The sequence below is a fragment of the Cimex lectularius genome, unplaced genomic scaffold (genome assembly GCF_000648675.2).
Source record: "Cimex lectularius strain Harlan isolate CLEC.00 unplaced genomic scaffold, Clec_2.1 scaffold80, whole genome shotgun sequence".
Taxonomy (NCBI): domain Eukaryota; kingdom Metazoa; phylum Arthropoda; class Insecta; order Hemiptera; family Cimicidae; genus Cimex; species Cimex lectularius.
Window position 1 is genome coordinate 1,588,072 of NW_019392709.1, and position 16,299 is coordinate 1,604,370.

The following is a 16,299-nucleotide window of genomic DNA, read 5'->3' on the forward strand; positions in this document are numbered from 1 at the left end:
TTTATACTTTTATTAATATTTATATGCATTTATTTAGAAACAACTCTAAAAAGTTCCTTAATATGATGAGATTTTTGACAAATAAAGATAATAAAACTTTTAAAATTGTTATTATATAATTATACTTAAATGAAAAAATACATTATATGTGATTATTACTTGAACGTTAATAAATATTTTACTTTTTTTTCTGTTGTTATTTATTTTTATTATTATTTTTTTTTTTTTTTACAAAGGAACTAGTATTTCAAAATGAATTTCTTACGTATTCAATCACGGTATTCAATGGTCTATGAGGATTCTAGAGGCTGATACTCTTACTCATTAACCACTGTGATCCCTATTTCTCTTGATATTGCAATTTTATAAGAGAGGAAAATTTAGTTGGCTATCATCAATAAGTGGTCTATTCATTGGAAAAAAATTCGAAAATGAAGACGCCGACAAAGTGAACAAGATTCAGGTAGACCATATGCCATTAATACCAGCCCTCTATAATACACAAGAACAATTTAAATATCATTTAAATTTAAATTTTGTAAAAAGATTGCCCCTTCCAAAAAAAAATCAATTACAATTTATTTTCCAAGCATGGTCTCGTCGAATGAACTCTGCAAACAGGAAAAACTTGAATCTTTTTTTTAAAAAAACATGGTTCCTACTCACATTAAGTTGTTTCGCAACAATCCGGATTTCGAGCCCTTTAGCTCATCGTCAGGTTGAAGGGTTTCCACAAACACGTCTCTCGACATGAATTGCAGAAGTGGGANTTAGCAGGAGTTAATGGAAGTTTTAACATATGGTCTATGTGCCAAATGAAACCTGCAGCCTTTTGAGACCATGGGTGGGAAGAATCCGCTGGAATCATAGTGTCTGTAGTTGTGGGTTTTCTATACACATCTATTTCTATTAAGTTATTTATTATGGACAATTTTAGGTCTAAAAAGTTCAAACAAGCATCTTTGTTAATTTCCAATGTAAAATTTATATTACGGTGTAGAGAATTAATTAGTTGGAGGAATTCTTCGAGAACCTAGGGAAAAACTTGATTTGCATTATTACTGGAAAACAATAGACTTCCCAGGACATGAGAGGATTAGTACAAAAGTGCTAGTGTTTTAATTTAATTAAAAATTGATCCAGGAGGTAAGTGAATGTTGCGATTGTCAAATTAACATCCTTCACCAAACTCTGAATCAATGATTCTGAATTTAAGACATACAACCTAATATCCATTGTTCAATATTAGACTGAAAAAAGCTTTTACTTGTTTCCTACCAATTCGAACCTCACATCTTGATTGGTGCAAGAATTAAGCTTTTAAACCAGAAATCACACCCAAAAATTCTTTAATTCTACTTGCTGTCTATCAATTCAACCCTTATGAGTTGATTGGCGCAATAATAAAGTTTGTAAACCTGCTATTTTTTTAACTGTTCCAATTAATTATTCTTTTTATCTAAGGTTTTTGATTGAGATGAATTTAAAAAAAATGTATTTCTACTTGTTTTCTATAGAATTGACCCTCCTTAGAGACTGATGCAGCCCAGAAACCCCAAAACAAGCAGAAATTTTTTTCTCTTTTAAATGTTCAATGCAGTCTTGCTAATCTGAACATATTTCGGTCAGCATAAAGGAAATTTGATTGTAAAATGAGAATTATTAACAACTGAAAATGATGAGAAGTTGAAATGTACCTGTCAAGCCAAAACTGCGAGGCGAGGCAGACCAAAATTATCCTCATCTTCACTCACATTTGTCCTGCCTTTTCAAAACTTCCAGCCTATTTTTCATGTGTATATCACTTGCGTATGTCTACCAGACCTGATTTATTGCTTGCCTTCAGCATTATTCATCTAATCCGATCAGGACTCGGTCTTAATTAGTTCAGAGTAGCAGAACTTTATTTGTGCTTATTCCTAAATCCTGGTAATTTGGGTAAAAAATACAACTTGAATCGATTGGCACAATAATTAAGCTCGCAAACCTAAAAATAAGCAAGAAAACAAAAAAATTCTGCATGTTGCACTTTTTTTGCTATGTTCGGTGGTGATTTTCAAACCTCAACAAAATTCTTTACAATTTTTATTTTGTCAGGACATCAGGACACAAAGCCATATTTTGTCTGTTATACATACTTGTAATGTTTCAATCGTTTCTCTTGTTCATTTTAGAGAATCTGATGAACACATAAAATGAACCAGTGTGTTAAAACTGCTGACAAATCTTCAACCAATATACTTTTGTAATGTTTTATTTTACTTATAATTTAACGATATATCAAGAGGATTGAAATAATGAGAAAATGTTAAGTAATTTATTTTGTATGAAAACATTGCAGGCATCTTTGGTGTACTCATTTAAGTTCATATTTCTTTTCTTCTCTTTTGCAAGACAATATGAAATCTGTGCTCAACACTTGTGATACAACAAAAAAACATAAATATATTTACAATTTATTACATAAATAGCGAGTTTCATCACTGCGTAAGCAATTAACAAAAATAAAACTGTACAAATAAAAATAGAAAAAACCCACAAACTTGCCCAAAATGTTTTATATAGATGCCATTTATACAAAAACGATTTACACGGTGTTCATAATTATATAAAAATATTAGGATCTTATATGCATAAATTAGAAGAAAAAAAACTTGATATTGTTAATAATATACGATATTTACAAGAGTTGGAAATATGCATGAATTAATGTAATGTTTGAAGTATAATTTGTAGTAAACAAAAAAATTTACATTATGATAATTCTGGGATTCAATTTTATGAAAAGCTATTTCATAAACTAATACATAAACTAAGCAAAAGACTAAATAACGAATGCTGTGGATAATATAATTATAGAGTTCATTAAATCAATAAATATCGGCCGACTAACATTATTGTCTTTAATCATTATTAAAATAATGATTAGATTGGCCTCGGAATCTAATGATTAAAAATAAAGAATTTGTTTTGTTTTTCATTTGGGATTAATAAAAGTTTATGCTAAAAGATAAACTTGGTTTATGTCAGCACCTTTTACACTAGAATAACTTCCATTAAAACTCATTAACTCTTCCAGACGCTATGGAAGTTGTGGCTGGCTCGACGACATTGAGGAAGACCTTGAATGACCGACTGAAGTTTGCTCAAGAGGTTGCTGGTTTGGCGAAGACTGCATATGATACCTACGCATATCAAATATTAATATTAAAAAAATTGTTTAAATATGCCTTGATTTTAGAGAGTTTGGAAAATCTGCGTATTGAAAGGTTGGGATATCCTTGTTATTTTTGTCTTTTAGACACAAACTCACTGAAGGCCAACTGCATCTAACAGGCCAAAACAAGGATAGAAGTATGATCAGAAATAAACAAATTAAAGGATCATTACCATACAGGCCTCAAGAAGTCTAATAGATCTAAGTGGATCTAGGAATCCACTACCGAAACTGAATAACTCTTCATTTGATATAACATTCAACCAGAACAAACAGAAGATAGAAACAACTTGCAATCATGTGAGACCACAGGAGGGCATATGTGACCACCACTTTATAAAGTAGAAGTTTATTGTCAGTGAAACTTGGCTGGCCACAGAGCAGAGGGAAAAGTATGTGGATGGCACTTTGCAATTGATCTCTTCACACGAGGAATAAAAGTGTCCATTATTACCCCAAGATATTTGACAGATTTGGGCCATGACTCGAGTTTCTTACAGTTTTGGTTAATGAGTAGTTGAAACATTGAATCTTACCTATAAATATTTTCTGTCGAAGCTACGATTCCCGCTGTGAGATCAAGACTTCGCCCTTTGATCCCGGAGCCTTTGTTGTGTGGAGAAAGCCAGTTAACAAAACTTCCAACAACTGGAACAGACCTCAAAATACCCTCCTGCCACAGTTGTTCGTCGCTTTCTCGTTGTAATTCTTGTGTCGCTGCCTCAATTCCTTAAACGCACAATTATATAGATTACGATAGAAAAAAAAAGAATGAAAAAATAATGTACCTCGTTTGACGACTTCAACCATTGTGTCCAGCACTTTTCCACTCTCTTCCTCTTCCAAACCAGCGGTTTCGACTAAATGGAGAAGTTCCAGTACATCCGTGTCCGCCGTGACCATCCCGAATCTTACACACGCCATATTATCCCCGCCTTCACCTAAAATACAAATTATTAAAGGAATTGAAACATATTAGAAAATTGAATACCAAGTGAGAATGCAGCATCAGTAGTCCGTAGTCTTTCTACTAGGTTAATATTGAGATTGTTGAGTTGTTCTTTAACTTCATCGGTCATTTGAGCATCTTTAAATGATAACGGTTGGTAGCGGACTCCTCCCAGCCCAGCCCAGCCTTCAATTTCTACAAGTTTTAACGTCTGCGATGATTCGACTAGCCTTTGAAACTCGGCTTTGTGCTTCACTGTTGCGCATAAAATATCCTTAAAAGGTTTTAAAAAAGCTATAAAATGTAAATAACCATTTTTATTTTTATCACTGTAACTTACAATCTGCTGTTCTAAGCATAGTATAAATGCATCAAAATCAGGCGTCTCATGAACTCCAGGCTGTGGCTCTAAAGGGCAGTACCTGAGAACAACTTCATGGTTTTCGATTTCACAAAGTGTTATGTTTATAATAGGGCTTTCTCTTTGTAGCATCTGGCTAAGCTGTAAGAAAACCGTATTAGATTCTTAATAGCATTAAAAATGCATTTAACTTACCCATGAATTTAATTTGTCGTAATACGGTGGGACACGCCCTTCTACATTTTCAGGAACAAATTGGAATACAACTGTGGAAGCTGCTACTTCAAATAATACCTGCAAACATGAAATTTATTAATAATTGTTTTAATTACATTAAGTTGTATAGGTTACATACATTTAATGCGACTGGTTTTGATATTAACTCGTTCACTGTTAAAAGCCCTCCTTCACCACCAGGAGGTTGACTCTGAAAAGCCCAATATAACTAGATTTACAAAAAATTATTTTTAATTTCATACTTACAAGCAATCTAATATTTGGGTATTTTTCTATTCGCTGCCATAGTTGATAGCACCAATCAAAGGCATCCCGCAGCCTCCTTTTGATTTCTTCAGTACCTAAACTCTGTTCAAATAAAATTAAAGCTTTAAAAATACAAAATTTACTAATTAAATTGTAGGTTTTCAGTTATCTCACACATTCATAAAGAAATGATTAAAATTGAATTTTTTGATAAGCTATAGACAACCAATCAGCAGTAAAGCATTCTTCATTGATGTAATTTGGTGGGAATAAAAGACAAAGAAGAAAAGACTTTATTTTAAATTCACAGGTAAATAAAAGTCCTGCAATTATCTCTGTACTTATATCGTTATTGAGAAAAACGAGCTTAAACAAATACACCCAAAGCAAAAAAAAAAAAAAAAAAAAAAAAAAAAAAAAAAAAAAAGACCTTGTATTTATTTGTTTATTTTCCATAATAACTAGCCATTAATAGTTTAAAACGAATACACAACATTAATAACATGCTATTTACCTTTATAGAGCATTACTAATCCTTTGATACTCTTTAGATTAAAAATAAAGAAAATCAGTTCAATTTGTACCTTTTCAGAACCAGTTGAGTTTTTCGGGTTTTTAAATTATTTTCTTTGATGAAACAACAAATTTAAGTTAAAAAATTAATTAATAATATTTTCTCTTAAAAGCATGACAAAAAGATCTTGCCTGGGCCGCACTCTACCATCCATGATGGCCTTCAGCGGTTTAGATCCACCGTCTCAATCAAAAAGTAGCGGTCTACTGTGATGTACGACAGCTAGAGACGATCGTTTTAGTGATCTTACCACACTATGAACTGTCATTTAAATGCTTCCTTGATAGGTAGTCATCTCCAAACAGTCCGTAATGAACTCTAAAAGAGCCATCAGAAGGCTTTGTGAGATGTCTCAGGTTCTTTACTACTGGAGAGGCATTGAATAGAAAACCGCTCGTGCCATTGACTTTTTTATCCCAACTTAAAACCTTAATTAATTATAAGATATTGATTGGTCAAGCGGACCACAAAACTAGTGAATTGAGTAGAAAGTTGATTATTCACAAATCCATATCTTGCCTTGACACTTGAACATTGGAGGCTGTTCTCTTCACAGATTTGTGCTGGTTTGGTTTGTGGCAATCAGATGACTGAGACCGTGTGTGAAAAATTTTGGAAATCCTTTGCATTATGTCCTGATTATTATACATATTGATCTTTGACTGCACTAGAGTAAATTAAGGAAGTTCTTCTAGAAGTGTGGTCCCATTCATTTCATTTATTGTGGACAACTAAATTAATGTATGATAATGCGGTACTTGCAGGATGTACAGATTGACACAATGAAATGGCCAGCTCGTTTTCCTGACATGAATCCCAAGGATATGATAAAGAGACGGGTTAGACACTGCTTGCTGCCTCCAACAAGAGTTGAACAGCTTCAAACTGCTTTTGTTGAAGAATCTGTTTCACAATAGAAAATCTGATCGTTCATTTATGCAATGCCTAGGAGACCTAAGGCTCTCCGCAAAGTGAGAGGAGGTAATAAGCGTAGAGCAAAACTAGGCAATAAATTGTTAGTTAAATTTTAACTAACATCAATCAAACGATTTTCAGTAGTTTTGATGAATTTTCTTTTAAACCATTATAAACAATGTTTTATTAAAACTCACGAATTTCTGCCTTGTTCAATTTGGTTCACATTAAAATAAGTATGTTGTAATTAATATAACAATAAAAATATATACAGTTTGAAATAAACAACAAAATACTAATGTCTTTTTTTTTAACATGTTACCAATAATAAAAATAACAGAATAAAGATTTTCCCACTGAGATACATGAACAAGCAGACTCACCCACATGGTATGAAAATGTAGCTTTTCATCAACTCAGGCATTAGACTTTTAAAAAGACAAAGTGCAAAATGAGAAATAAGCCTACTTTATCAAAATATGCCTTGAAGGAAACAAGATGGAAATTTCCCATAATTCACGTCTTTTAGAATGTGAAGTTTAAATGTGAAAATAGAAGAGCGTGTTTTTATAGAAAATGCATTGCTATTTTATAACTTGGTGGCTAGATTCCAGCGCTAGCTTGCCGCAAGAAAAGAGAAAACATTGCTATAATTAAACAGCACTTTCAGAAGGCTAGAAGGGCAATTTGACAAGGGCAGAGATTACATTAAATCACATTAAGCTTCCAGCTTAAATCTTAAGCAAACAGCAAAACATGTCAGCATCGATTTTTCCTTAAAAGAAAATATGTACCTGTGGAAGTGGAGGTAAAGAATATTGAAATTATCTTATTTAATATTGTCAAACCAAAAACTTGTAAATGTTGTGCTGTGCTGCAAGGTTTCAAATGGCCACCAATATAGGGTTTTCTCATAAACTACCAAAATTTTTTTTGTAATATATGAATTGTATGGATTCTTAAACTAACAATTAAAGTTAAAACAGAGATGTGAAATCAGGGTTACTATGCTGAGAAAAATACACAATCTCACAACTTACTTTCTTACCAATGCTAAGTTCAACATTAAACCACCGATTTGATTATTTACCTGAAATGTAGTCCAAATAGGTAGAGACACCAGCTTCCTGCCTGGTTTGTCCAACCCGACTGCAGTTGGACTTAAAGCTTGTGAATTATATACAGTCTGAAATTTTGTCCATTAAGGAAACTTTTTTTTTTTCAAGTAATTTCATTAGAAATGTGTGGTGTTTTGTGACCGTTAGTTGATGATTATTTAGAGATCGTGAGATGCCATTGCCCTGAAGACGATCTCAATAAAGATCGAAACGTTGGCACAATAAAGAAAATGTTTTTCTAAGCCTATGGCACTCCAGATTCATCTCCAAATAATTTCTTTAGATTCAAAGGATACGGCAGTTGGAAGTCCAGGTATGCCGAGCCAAATGCCTAATGGAAGAGTCATGCTGTGTGCAATGTAGTCAAGCTAAAACAACAAGTAAAATTAAACACAAAAATTTGTTTAATTTTTTAAATTTATTAATTTAATCATTCTAAATTAAATGTAATTCTAAAGGCTAAAATGATCCTTGTCCAACCTGACCGCAGTCGGACTCAAAGCTTGTGAATTATATTCAGTATGCATTAGCATTATGTATGCATTTACATAACAAATAAATTAGACATTACAGCCAATTTTTTTTTTAATTAATTAATTTAATCAGTCTAAATTAAGTATAATTCTTTCTTAGTAAAATGTTCAAATTAAGTAAGAATTATTAAGCCTGCCTATTTACCAGGTCTCTCGTATAATAAGGAAAGTTTTGCAATTTTTTAAATTATACGTTGATTATGAATTTATTATTTATTTATTAAAAATAAAGATGTTAGATTATCATCTTTAATGACCTATTCACTTAAGCCCCAAAGGTCAATTCTAAAGGGGGGAGCTATTTTGGAGATAGGAAAATCCAAATATCTTAATGAACAATATTTAAATTCTTTTGCTTTTTTCCTTCGCCTGATGTAAAATTTACGGACGAGATAAGCCAAATAAGAGGGGGCGTTTGTCATTGATAAGTGAAGGACCTTCAAAATCTAATTTGATGGAACTTAGCAGAAATATCTGTAATATTTGACATTAATATTCCATCACAATTATTTTAAAATTGGTTATAAGGAATACACGGGAAAATAATCCACAATAATAATTAATTATTCAGAAATTGTGAGATGCTGTCTGGTGTGACGTAGGTTTTAGAAAAACATTTTCTTTATCGTGCCAACGTTTCGATCTTTATTGAGATCATCTTCAGGGCTCAAAGTGTTTGTCTTCTGTGTAACTGTGCCATTCTTGCGTGTCGTGTTGAGAGTGCCCGGAAAATCTGTTTTGTTGTAAGGAATGGAATGTTTGGGACCAAGTGATAGGAAGTTCTGGATTTCTGGAGGAATGTTAGTTTTGGTTAGGTTTAGGAACCATTTGTTTGGCTTAGCAGGTGTTTGTTTGTTGATTAAGTTATTTAATTTTTTGATGTGTTTGTTTTTAATTTGGTCAAAGTGGACGTTGTATGGGCACTCTCAACACGACACGCAAGAATGGCACAATTACACAGAAGACAAACACTTTGACCCCTGAAGATGATCTCAATAAAGATCGAAACGTTCGCACGATAAAGAAAATGCTTTTCTGAAACCTACATCACACCAGACTGTATCTCACGATTTCTGAATAATTATCGATTAATGGTCACTAATCACCACAGACAATAATAATAATTAAGAAGAAAAAATTTTATTCTGGGATAGGAGTGTCCCCTTAGAATAAAGCATAATTAAACTAATTATTAACATTTTGACCCAAAAATAAACCTTGTCGTGGTGATCAAAATTAACAACTGACTTATATAAAACAAATATCAAAAGAAGTGAAAACTAAAATGAGTTACTCTAAAATTAACTTGGGCAGATAATAATTGAGTAAATTTAAACTGTGGTTAAATAGACTCTGTTGATGCAAGATATGTTTAAAAGAGGTAAGGGAAGCAGCATTGTTGATATTTAAATGATTATGTATGCAATATCAAATTATGACGATATAGATGTCCATGACCATAGTGTCATGTGTGAAAGGGTTAAAAATGACAGCAAGGAATACATGTAGAAAGGATGAACCACCTGGCTGTTCTTTGTCAGTGCCACTCAGCAGATAATTGTAATAAGGGAAAAAAACGCAATACGGAAAAAATTTGATGAGCCGGCAATGACAGTAGCAGTAAGCCAGCCATAAAAAGAAAAAAAAATTGATGGCTGAAGTATTAAACAATAAACAAATTTGGACAGAGTTTCCTCACAAACATGAATTTCTTCCACTTGAGAAGTTGATAAAACATGGTCTAAGTAATTGACATTTTACCCCTAATAAATCATTAAAACATGGACAAAAACAGTTCTGAAGGATTATGCTGCAATTTCGCGGCTACAGAATGCTGCATTGTTGGAAGTTCGAAAGCTGCAGAAAGGACAACTCCACCCTCGACAACAAGTGGATCCCTCAACCTTAAGCCAAATATCTTATTTATACCATTCTAAACTTGTTTCTTACACAGTATTGTTCCTAGAACTTAATATTGATTGGTAGTTGAATGGGAGAGGAAAGTTTCAGCTGAAATCCTTAAAATCTTATTTTTCTTTCTCTTTATTATTTTTTTTTTTCTATCTAAAATCTTTCTCTATTTAATCAATACCTTAGACATTTTATTACTCTAAGTGCTTACCTGATTCGGTTGGTCAGGTATGGCAAGGGCAGCGAGGGAATGACCGCGGAGATGGAGCCAAACTCCTTTATTCCTGCATATCTCCTGTAGCCTCGTTATGTTGTCAACATGTCCAAAAATCGGCGTACCTGAAACTCTCAATGTATAAATTGCTCGGGTCAGCTATTTTCAAAAAATTACCTGCATCCGCTAAAACGATAAGAGGGAGTTTTTTATTTTTAAAATCTGTCTCTATTTCCCTTTCCAACGTTGCCAAATCCATCCTCTGTGACCCGAATAGCGTGTTGCACGGGATCGTGCTTATACAAGAAAATGGTAGACCGATCTGAAAAACAAAAAACAAAAAAAAACATTATTTTCCTTCTTAACTAGAGAATTTGTGATGGCGCACCTGTTTGCATATGTACTGTGCGATTCGAGCTGGTGCAGATGCACTCGTGTAAATAATCGGGATGTTATTTTTCAACGCTTCAAACCCATTTTCAGCATAATGCGGGACCTCTTTGTGTAAGAGAGAACGTATTATTTTTACAATCCCTTCTAATTGGTCATCGTGGTAGCAAACTAGAGAGTTTCCACTGAAACACCTGGGGGGAAAATATTTTTAAAAAATTAGGAATTTAACATTTTATACGAATCTTTTTACTAGTGAAAAACAGAAATATTCTACAGTTATGATGCTTTAAAAAATAATTGTAATTTATTTATTTTTTACGAGGTATTTTCAACTATGAGGTTTCATATAATATATATTTTGAAAAAAAAAAAAAAAAGGCCCATTTGAAGTATTTCGGGTTTGAATGAAGGGCCGCTGGATTCAAACCCAAGATCTGTATCTTACAGTGATAGTGCCGTGTCAACACCTAAACCGTTGCGGCCACCTTTGCTCCCTTTTTTGTTGTATATAACTGCAACCCACTGTATAGATTATAATATAAATCTTTTTTGTTTATATCTCATTTATTTTAATTGAATAACAATTAAACCAAAAGCATCCTTTTAACCATGAGTTATTGATTATATAAAATTAGTCACAATTTAAAAAAAATAGTTGCTTATATATATATAAAAGTTAATATGTGTGTCAATCATAAAAACAGAATCGATTTCGATGAAACTTTCACACTTTGTTTTTATTAGTTCCAGGTTAGTTTAAAGACTATAAAATGGGCATGTAACAAATAATGGGCATCAGGATTTACAAAAAAGAGAAATAATAGTTTTTATTATCGCCCTGGTAAAGCCGGGTAATAAAGCTAGTAGTTAAAATTAAAAAGTTTGTTGTATTCTTATAAGTTGATTGTGACCACTGTTTTTGCGGATTTAATGATGGTTCTTGTCAGTTTGAGATATAATAGACAAACAAAACATTTTCTAATCTTCTAAAATAGGAAAAATAAAAAAAATTAAACTACGAGTTGTGATTTCTTGTCATTGGCAATAAATATAATTTATTATTATGATTTGGTTAGTAGCATTATTATTTTTTAAAATTATAATTCTAAAACCAGATTTGATGTGAAATGTAAACTGATTGTATGCAATAATTCACTTTATCTACTGTAAAAGATATCATAATCACAATGGCAAGGACATAAGATAAGACCTATAAACTTTCAAACCTTACATTATTTTTTCGAGGTACAGAGTATTTACATTGATGATGCTTGCATACCAAGTATTGTGGTACAATAAAGAGCTAGGAGAATATGAATAAAAAAGAAAGTAATTCCTGTCAGACAGTAAGGCTTAACGAGGGGTTAAACCACTTTGTTTTATTTTATTTTCTGATTAAAAGTTCTAGGCTACGCTGAGATTCAAATCCAGAACTGCTAGTGTCAGAAATATGATTTGGTGGCTCTAACTACTAAAAAATTTGGTGTCCCTTAAGGGAATCTTTGTACCTCTACAAAATTCGACTATTATAAGCTGGCAATGGTTTCCAAAAGAATTACAGGATTAATACAATATTTCAGCATGAAATAAGTACTGGTCTCTTCATACGTTCTTTGATAATAGATGTTGAGAGAATCACATTAATGATCTAAATGTAACATGGTTTTGCTAATGGAAAGAATACATCAACAATGAAAGAGTGACAGATTAAGGACAAATCAAGAACAATTTTTTTTTTATCATTGAAAGATACACCCTAGCTGAGACGCAGTTTGAGGTTATCATACTGAGAGAGAAGCAAATGCTCAATATACATTGAATTCAATCGGCATACTTTCTGACAGACCAAGGATGACAGGGAATGATCAAATTCCAATCAAATATACTTTAAAGAATGACCTCTGGAATCCCAAAAAGGATCAATGAACCACTTGTGCCTTACCAACCAATTACTTCTAAATTTGATTTATAAAAGCATAAAACAGAGTATAATAAAAGTATTAAAATAAAGAATGTAATTATAGACTATTAGCTATTAAAATTTAATATGCTTTTAAAGACCAGAATCTCATTTAGTCTAAAAATGATCATTCAACTAGTGATTCAACTGACATCACCACATTTCACAATAAAGTACATTCAATGTATTAAAATAGACCAATTAAGAATAATTTACATTAATACTTGTTAAATGTACTTTAAAAGGATTGTCAGATCCTCTGAAATATTACAAAATATTTTTTCCCCCTTTTAGTAGTACTCCTAATAAGAGGGAATTAATTTACCACACTCCATGTGACGTATTACATGTGTGTTTTACAATCATTAAGTTATATTTACGTACATTTCAAATAGCACTGGACGTAGATGGCTTGAATTAACATTATCTTCAATATTTTAAATTAATGTCTTTCAATTAATTAAGGTTTTTAGTTGAGATAAAAAGACAGCGTCACGAGCAGGATTTGAACTCACGACCTTTGGCTAAATACGCCGCTACTCGGGGTTGAGATGGGAAGTTAGTGTCCGAGTGGATCGAAGTCACGATAGCTCAAGTGGTAGAGCAGCTGCGTGTTGAGCTGAACGCCATGGGTTCGAATCCCGCTCGTGACGCTGCCTTTTTATCTCAACTAAAAACCTTAATTAATTGAAAGACATTAATTGGTCAAGCGGACCATGAAATCTAATGAATTTTAAATTAAATCAGTACTACTATTAATTAAATAAATGAAAAAAAGATCTTTATTATTTCTAAAAAAGTTGGTGGCCATTGTCCTCCTTGTAACACTATTGCGTGCATCGTATCGTTTTTTATCTAACTTGGTACAGTCGAAAATAATGTGTTCATAATTTTGCGGTCTCTGCAGCATTCACACATCATCTTCGATGATCTTGACCTTTTTAGACGTGCTTTATTTTTTCTGTGACTAGAGAAAATCTGTGATTTTATGAGTATTGGATCTCTATTCGTAGACATTGTGATATTGTTGGATTTTTTGGTGTGCCTCTATTGTCAGTGTTCTGCCACATTTCATCCCATTCTTGTTTAATGCTTCTGTTAGGTTCTGGCTGCTTCTTTTACCTTCCGGTCTGCTTCTTCATACCCCTGTATGCTGATGTGCGCTTTAATCCAGTTTATTGGTGTTTTCCGACCTTGAACCTTAGAAGGTCCGAAGTATTCGTGTGTTGTATCTATTGGTACATTTCAGTTGTTTTCTAAAGTCCAATACATTAGGCAAAACAAACTTTTATAACCTTGAACCTTTCCAGATTGATTCACACGTTCCAAATGCATTGGGCTGTCCTTATCACACGTTTTTGAGACCTTAGCAAGTTAATAGAGGTCTGGCTGTCGAATACTCCACACCGTTAACTCTTCCTTGAATCCATTTAAGATATCTTCTATCGCCATCACCTCTGCCTGGTTGTTAGAGCAGTGCAAGGCAAGCTTGTAGTAGCCACTAACCAAAAAGATTAAAGGCACAGTTAATGGAACTATCCACCTGGCACCTTAAAAAAATGGAACTATCCATTATGTCTGACGAGACAGAGACAACAGAACATATCCTACACAACTGCTCTACTGATAGGAAAAGTTTTGGTACTTGTTACAATCACTCTTGAACCATGCAGATCATGGTACCAAAGGAGGCTGAGAAATGATGACAAGTCAGAATGTGGAGGTCAAGATAGATATTCTCTAAAGTGTTTTGTTGTACTTTTAATGCCATTTGTCAATAAATCTAGACTGATGTTTGATATTCATTGCATTTTAAAGTTTATATTGCTGAGTTAAAATATGGAATTTAAAAAAAAAGTTTATATGTTGAATACGCATACCTAAAAAGGTCGGTTATCCAGTTGGCTACATCTTTTGACACTCTGGCAGAAAGGCTGGCCACGTGGTTCCTTTCCATAGAACCTGCAAAAGCTGCAATCGCATGGCTGAGTACGGAGAGCCGTCCGGACTCACAGAGCTCCGGCAGCGCGGCATACTCTGCTTCGTTCTCTGTGTCATTGAGAAGGAGTTCCTGCAAAGCGGATCGGTGGGGTTGTAAACTTGTAAACGGACCCTGACAACTGTGACAGCCTACCTCGAGTTGCTGCAGGACCGTCTTGGTCTGGCTGTGGAAGTCATCCTGGATGCTGTCGTCCGCCCTGTCGCGGCCGCGTTCCGACTCCTCCGGCAACGGTTTCCCGATCACCGCCTCCTCCAGCCTGCAAATCACCTGGGACACCTGGAATTCGATCTCGCCGATGGGGCTCTTGCGAGACTCGGAATGTCGTTCCGAGTTAGGTCGGCCGACGGGGGCATTCTGCGGTGGCGGCCCGAGCTCCGAAGGGCCGTTCGAGATCGACCTCCGTCCAGGATTCGACGAGACGTTTCCCTTGGGCTGGGGCGGATCTGTCATCGTTGTTGATATATTATCACTGTTTACACCGGCAACGGCCATCGTGGCAGCCCTTGACGAGGAATCAGTTACCACAGCTGACTTTGCCTTCCTACAACACAGATTCCCTCGAAAATTTAAAATTATCCAAACAATAAACCTCAAATAATACAAATTTATCTTAGAATTAATTGAGTTCCATTGTTCTATGAAAAATTTATCTACACAATTGCTTGAAATATACCACTCTTTAGGCTAGAAATAATTATATGAAACTTTTTGGTCTATTAAAAAAAAAAAAAAAAAAATAGTACAAAAGAATACTGTTAAATAAACTCTAATAAAAATAATATAATAATATTCTCTAATAAAAAATAAAAAATGTTTTAAACTACGTAGTACAAAATATAAACTAAAAAATCTCAAATAACAAAAATTTACTCAACATTCAGCATAACTTTAAATGTATGAACTCTATTATAAATGAGACAACCCTTCAACCTAGAATAGCAATGCTTATTAAGACAAATTCCATTTCACACAGCCTTAATAATAATAATAATAATAATAATAATATATTTTATGGAATTATTCTTTTATCTAAGACCTTGGTTGAGATTAAAAAAATTAGTGTCACGAATTGAGAATTAAACCCATGACCTTTGATTGTCCCAGTGGGTTGAAGTCAAGTCAGCTCAAATGGTTTAGAGCAGCAGCGTATTAGTCAAAGGTTGTGGGTTCGAATCCTACTCGTCACACTAACTTTTTCATCTCAACCAAGACCTTAGATACAAAGAATAATTAACTGAAATAATTAAAATGATCAATTATGACCGCTAAACATGTATGGGTTTACAAAAAAATGTTTAAATAAAGAAGTATACAATATAAAAATATAACATAATAAAAGCAAAAATAAGAAACAAAGTAAAAAATTACTTAAGTATTAAACAGTATGTAAAGTAAGAGCTTAAGCTTAAAAGAACGTTTCATATAAATATACCTAAAAAAGACCATATTTATTCTGATTATTTTAATTGCCATTGTAAAATAGTATAACATATTTAAAAATATTAAATAAATAATATTTGAAAATAATTATATACAAATATGTTGATTAAGTAAGTAAACATAACAGTATTTTGTGCATATTTAGATTAATTATATTCAGTAAAAATTTTAATTAGAAATAGTGTTTTTATTTTTTTTATTTTTAAAAAGCCCATTTGTAAGTATGTCG

The 16,299-nt window shown here is 33.1% G+C and overlaps 1 protein-coding gene across 1 annotated transcript; it reads right to left on the bottom strand.

The window, feature by feature from the left end:
• Positions 1-2,302: 2,302 nt before the first annotated feature.
• On the bottom strand, positions 2,303-15,529 carry LOC106664393 (putative pyridoxal-dependent decarboxylase domain-containing protein 2). The gene is made up of 16 exons (XM_014390083.2): positions 15,501-15,529; positions 14,763-15,171; positions 14,509-14,699; positions 10,664-10,859; positions 10,453-10,597; positions 10,273-10,400; positions 7,914-7,985; positions 7,590-7,685; positions 5,011-5,112; positions 4,883-4,954; positions 4,723-4,821; positions 4,507-4,668; positions 4,209-4,440; positions 4,006-4,158; positions 3,754-3,946; positions 2,303-3,185 (listed from the first exon to the last, which is right to left on the bottom strand). The coding sequence occupies exons 1-16, from the start codon at positions 15,512-15,514 to the stop codon at positions 3,083-3,085; spliced, it is 2,367 nt and encodes a 788-aa protein (XP_014245569.1). The 5' UTR covers positions 15,515-15,529; the 3' UTR covers positions 2,303-3,082.
• Between the last annotated feature and the right edge of the window lie 770 nt (positions 15,530-16,299).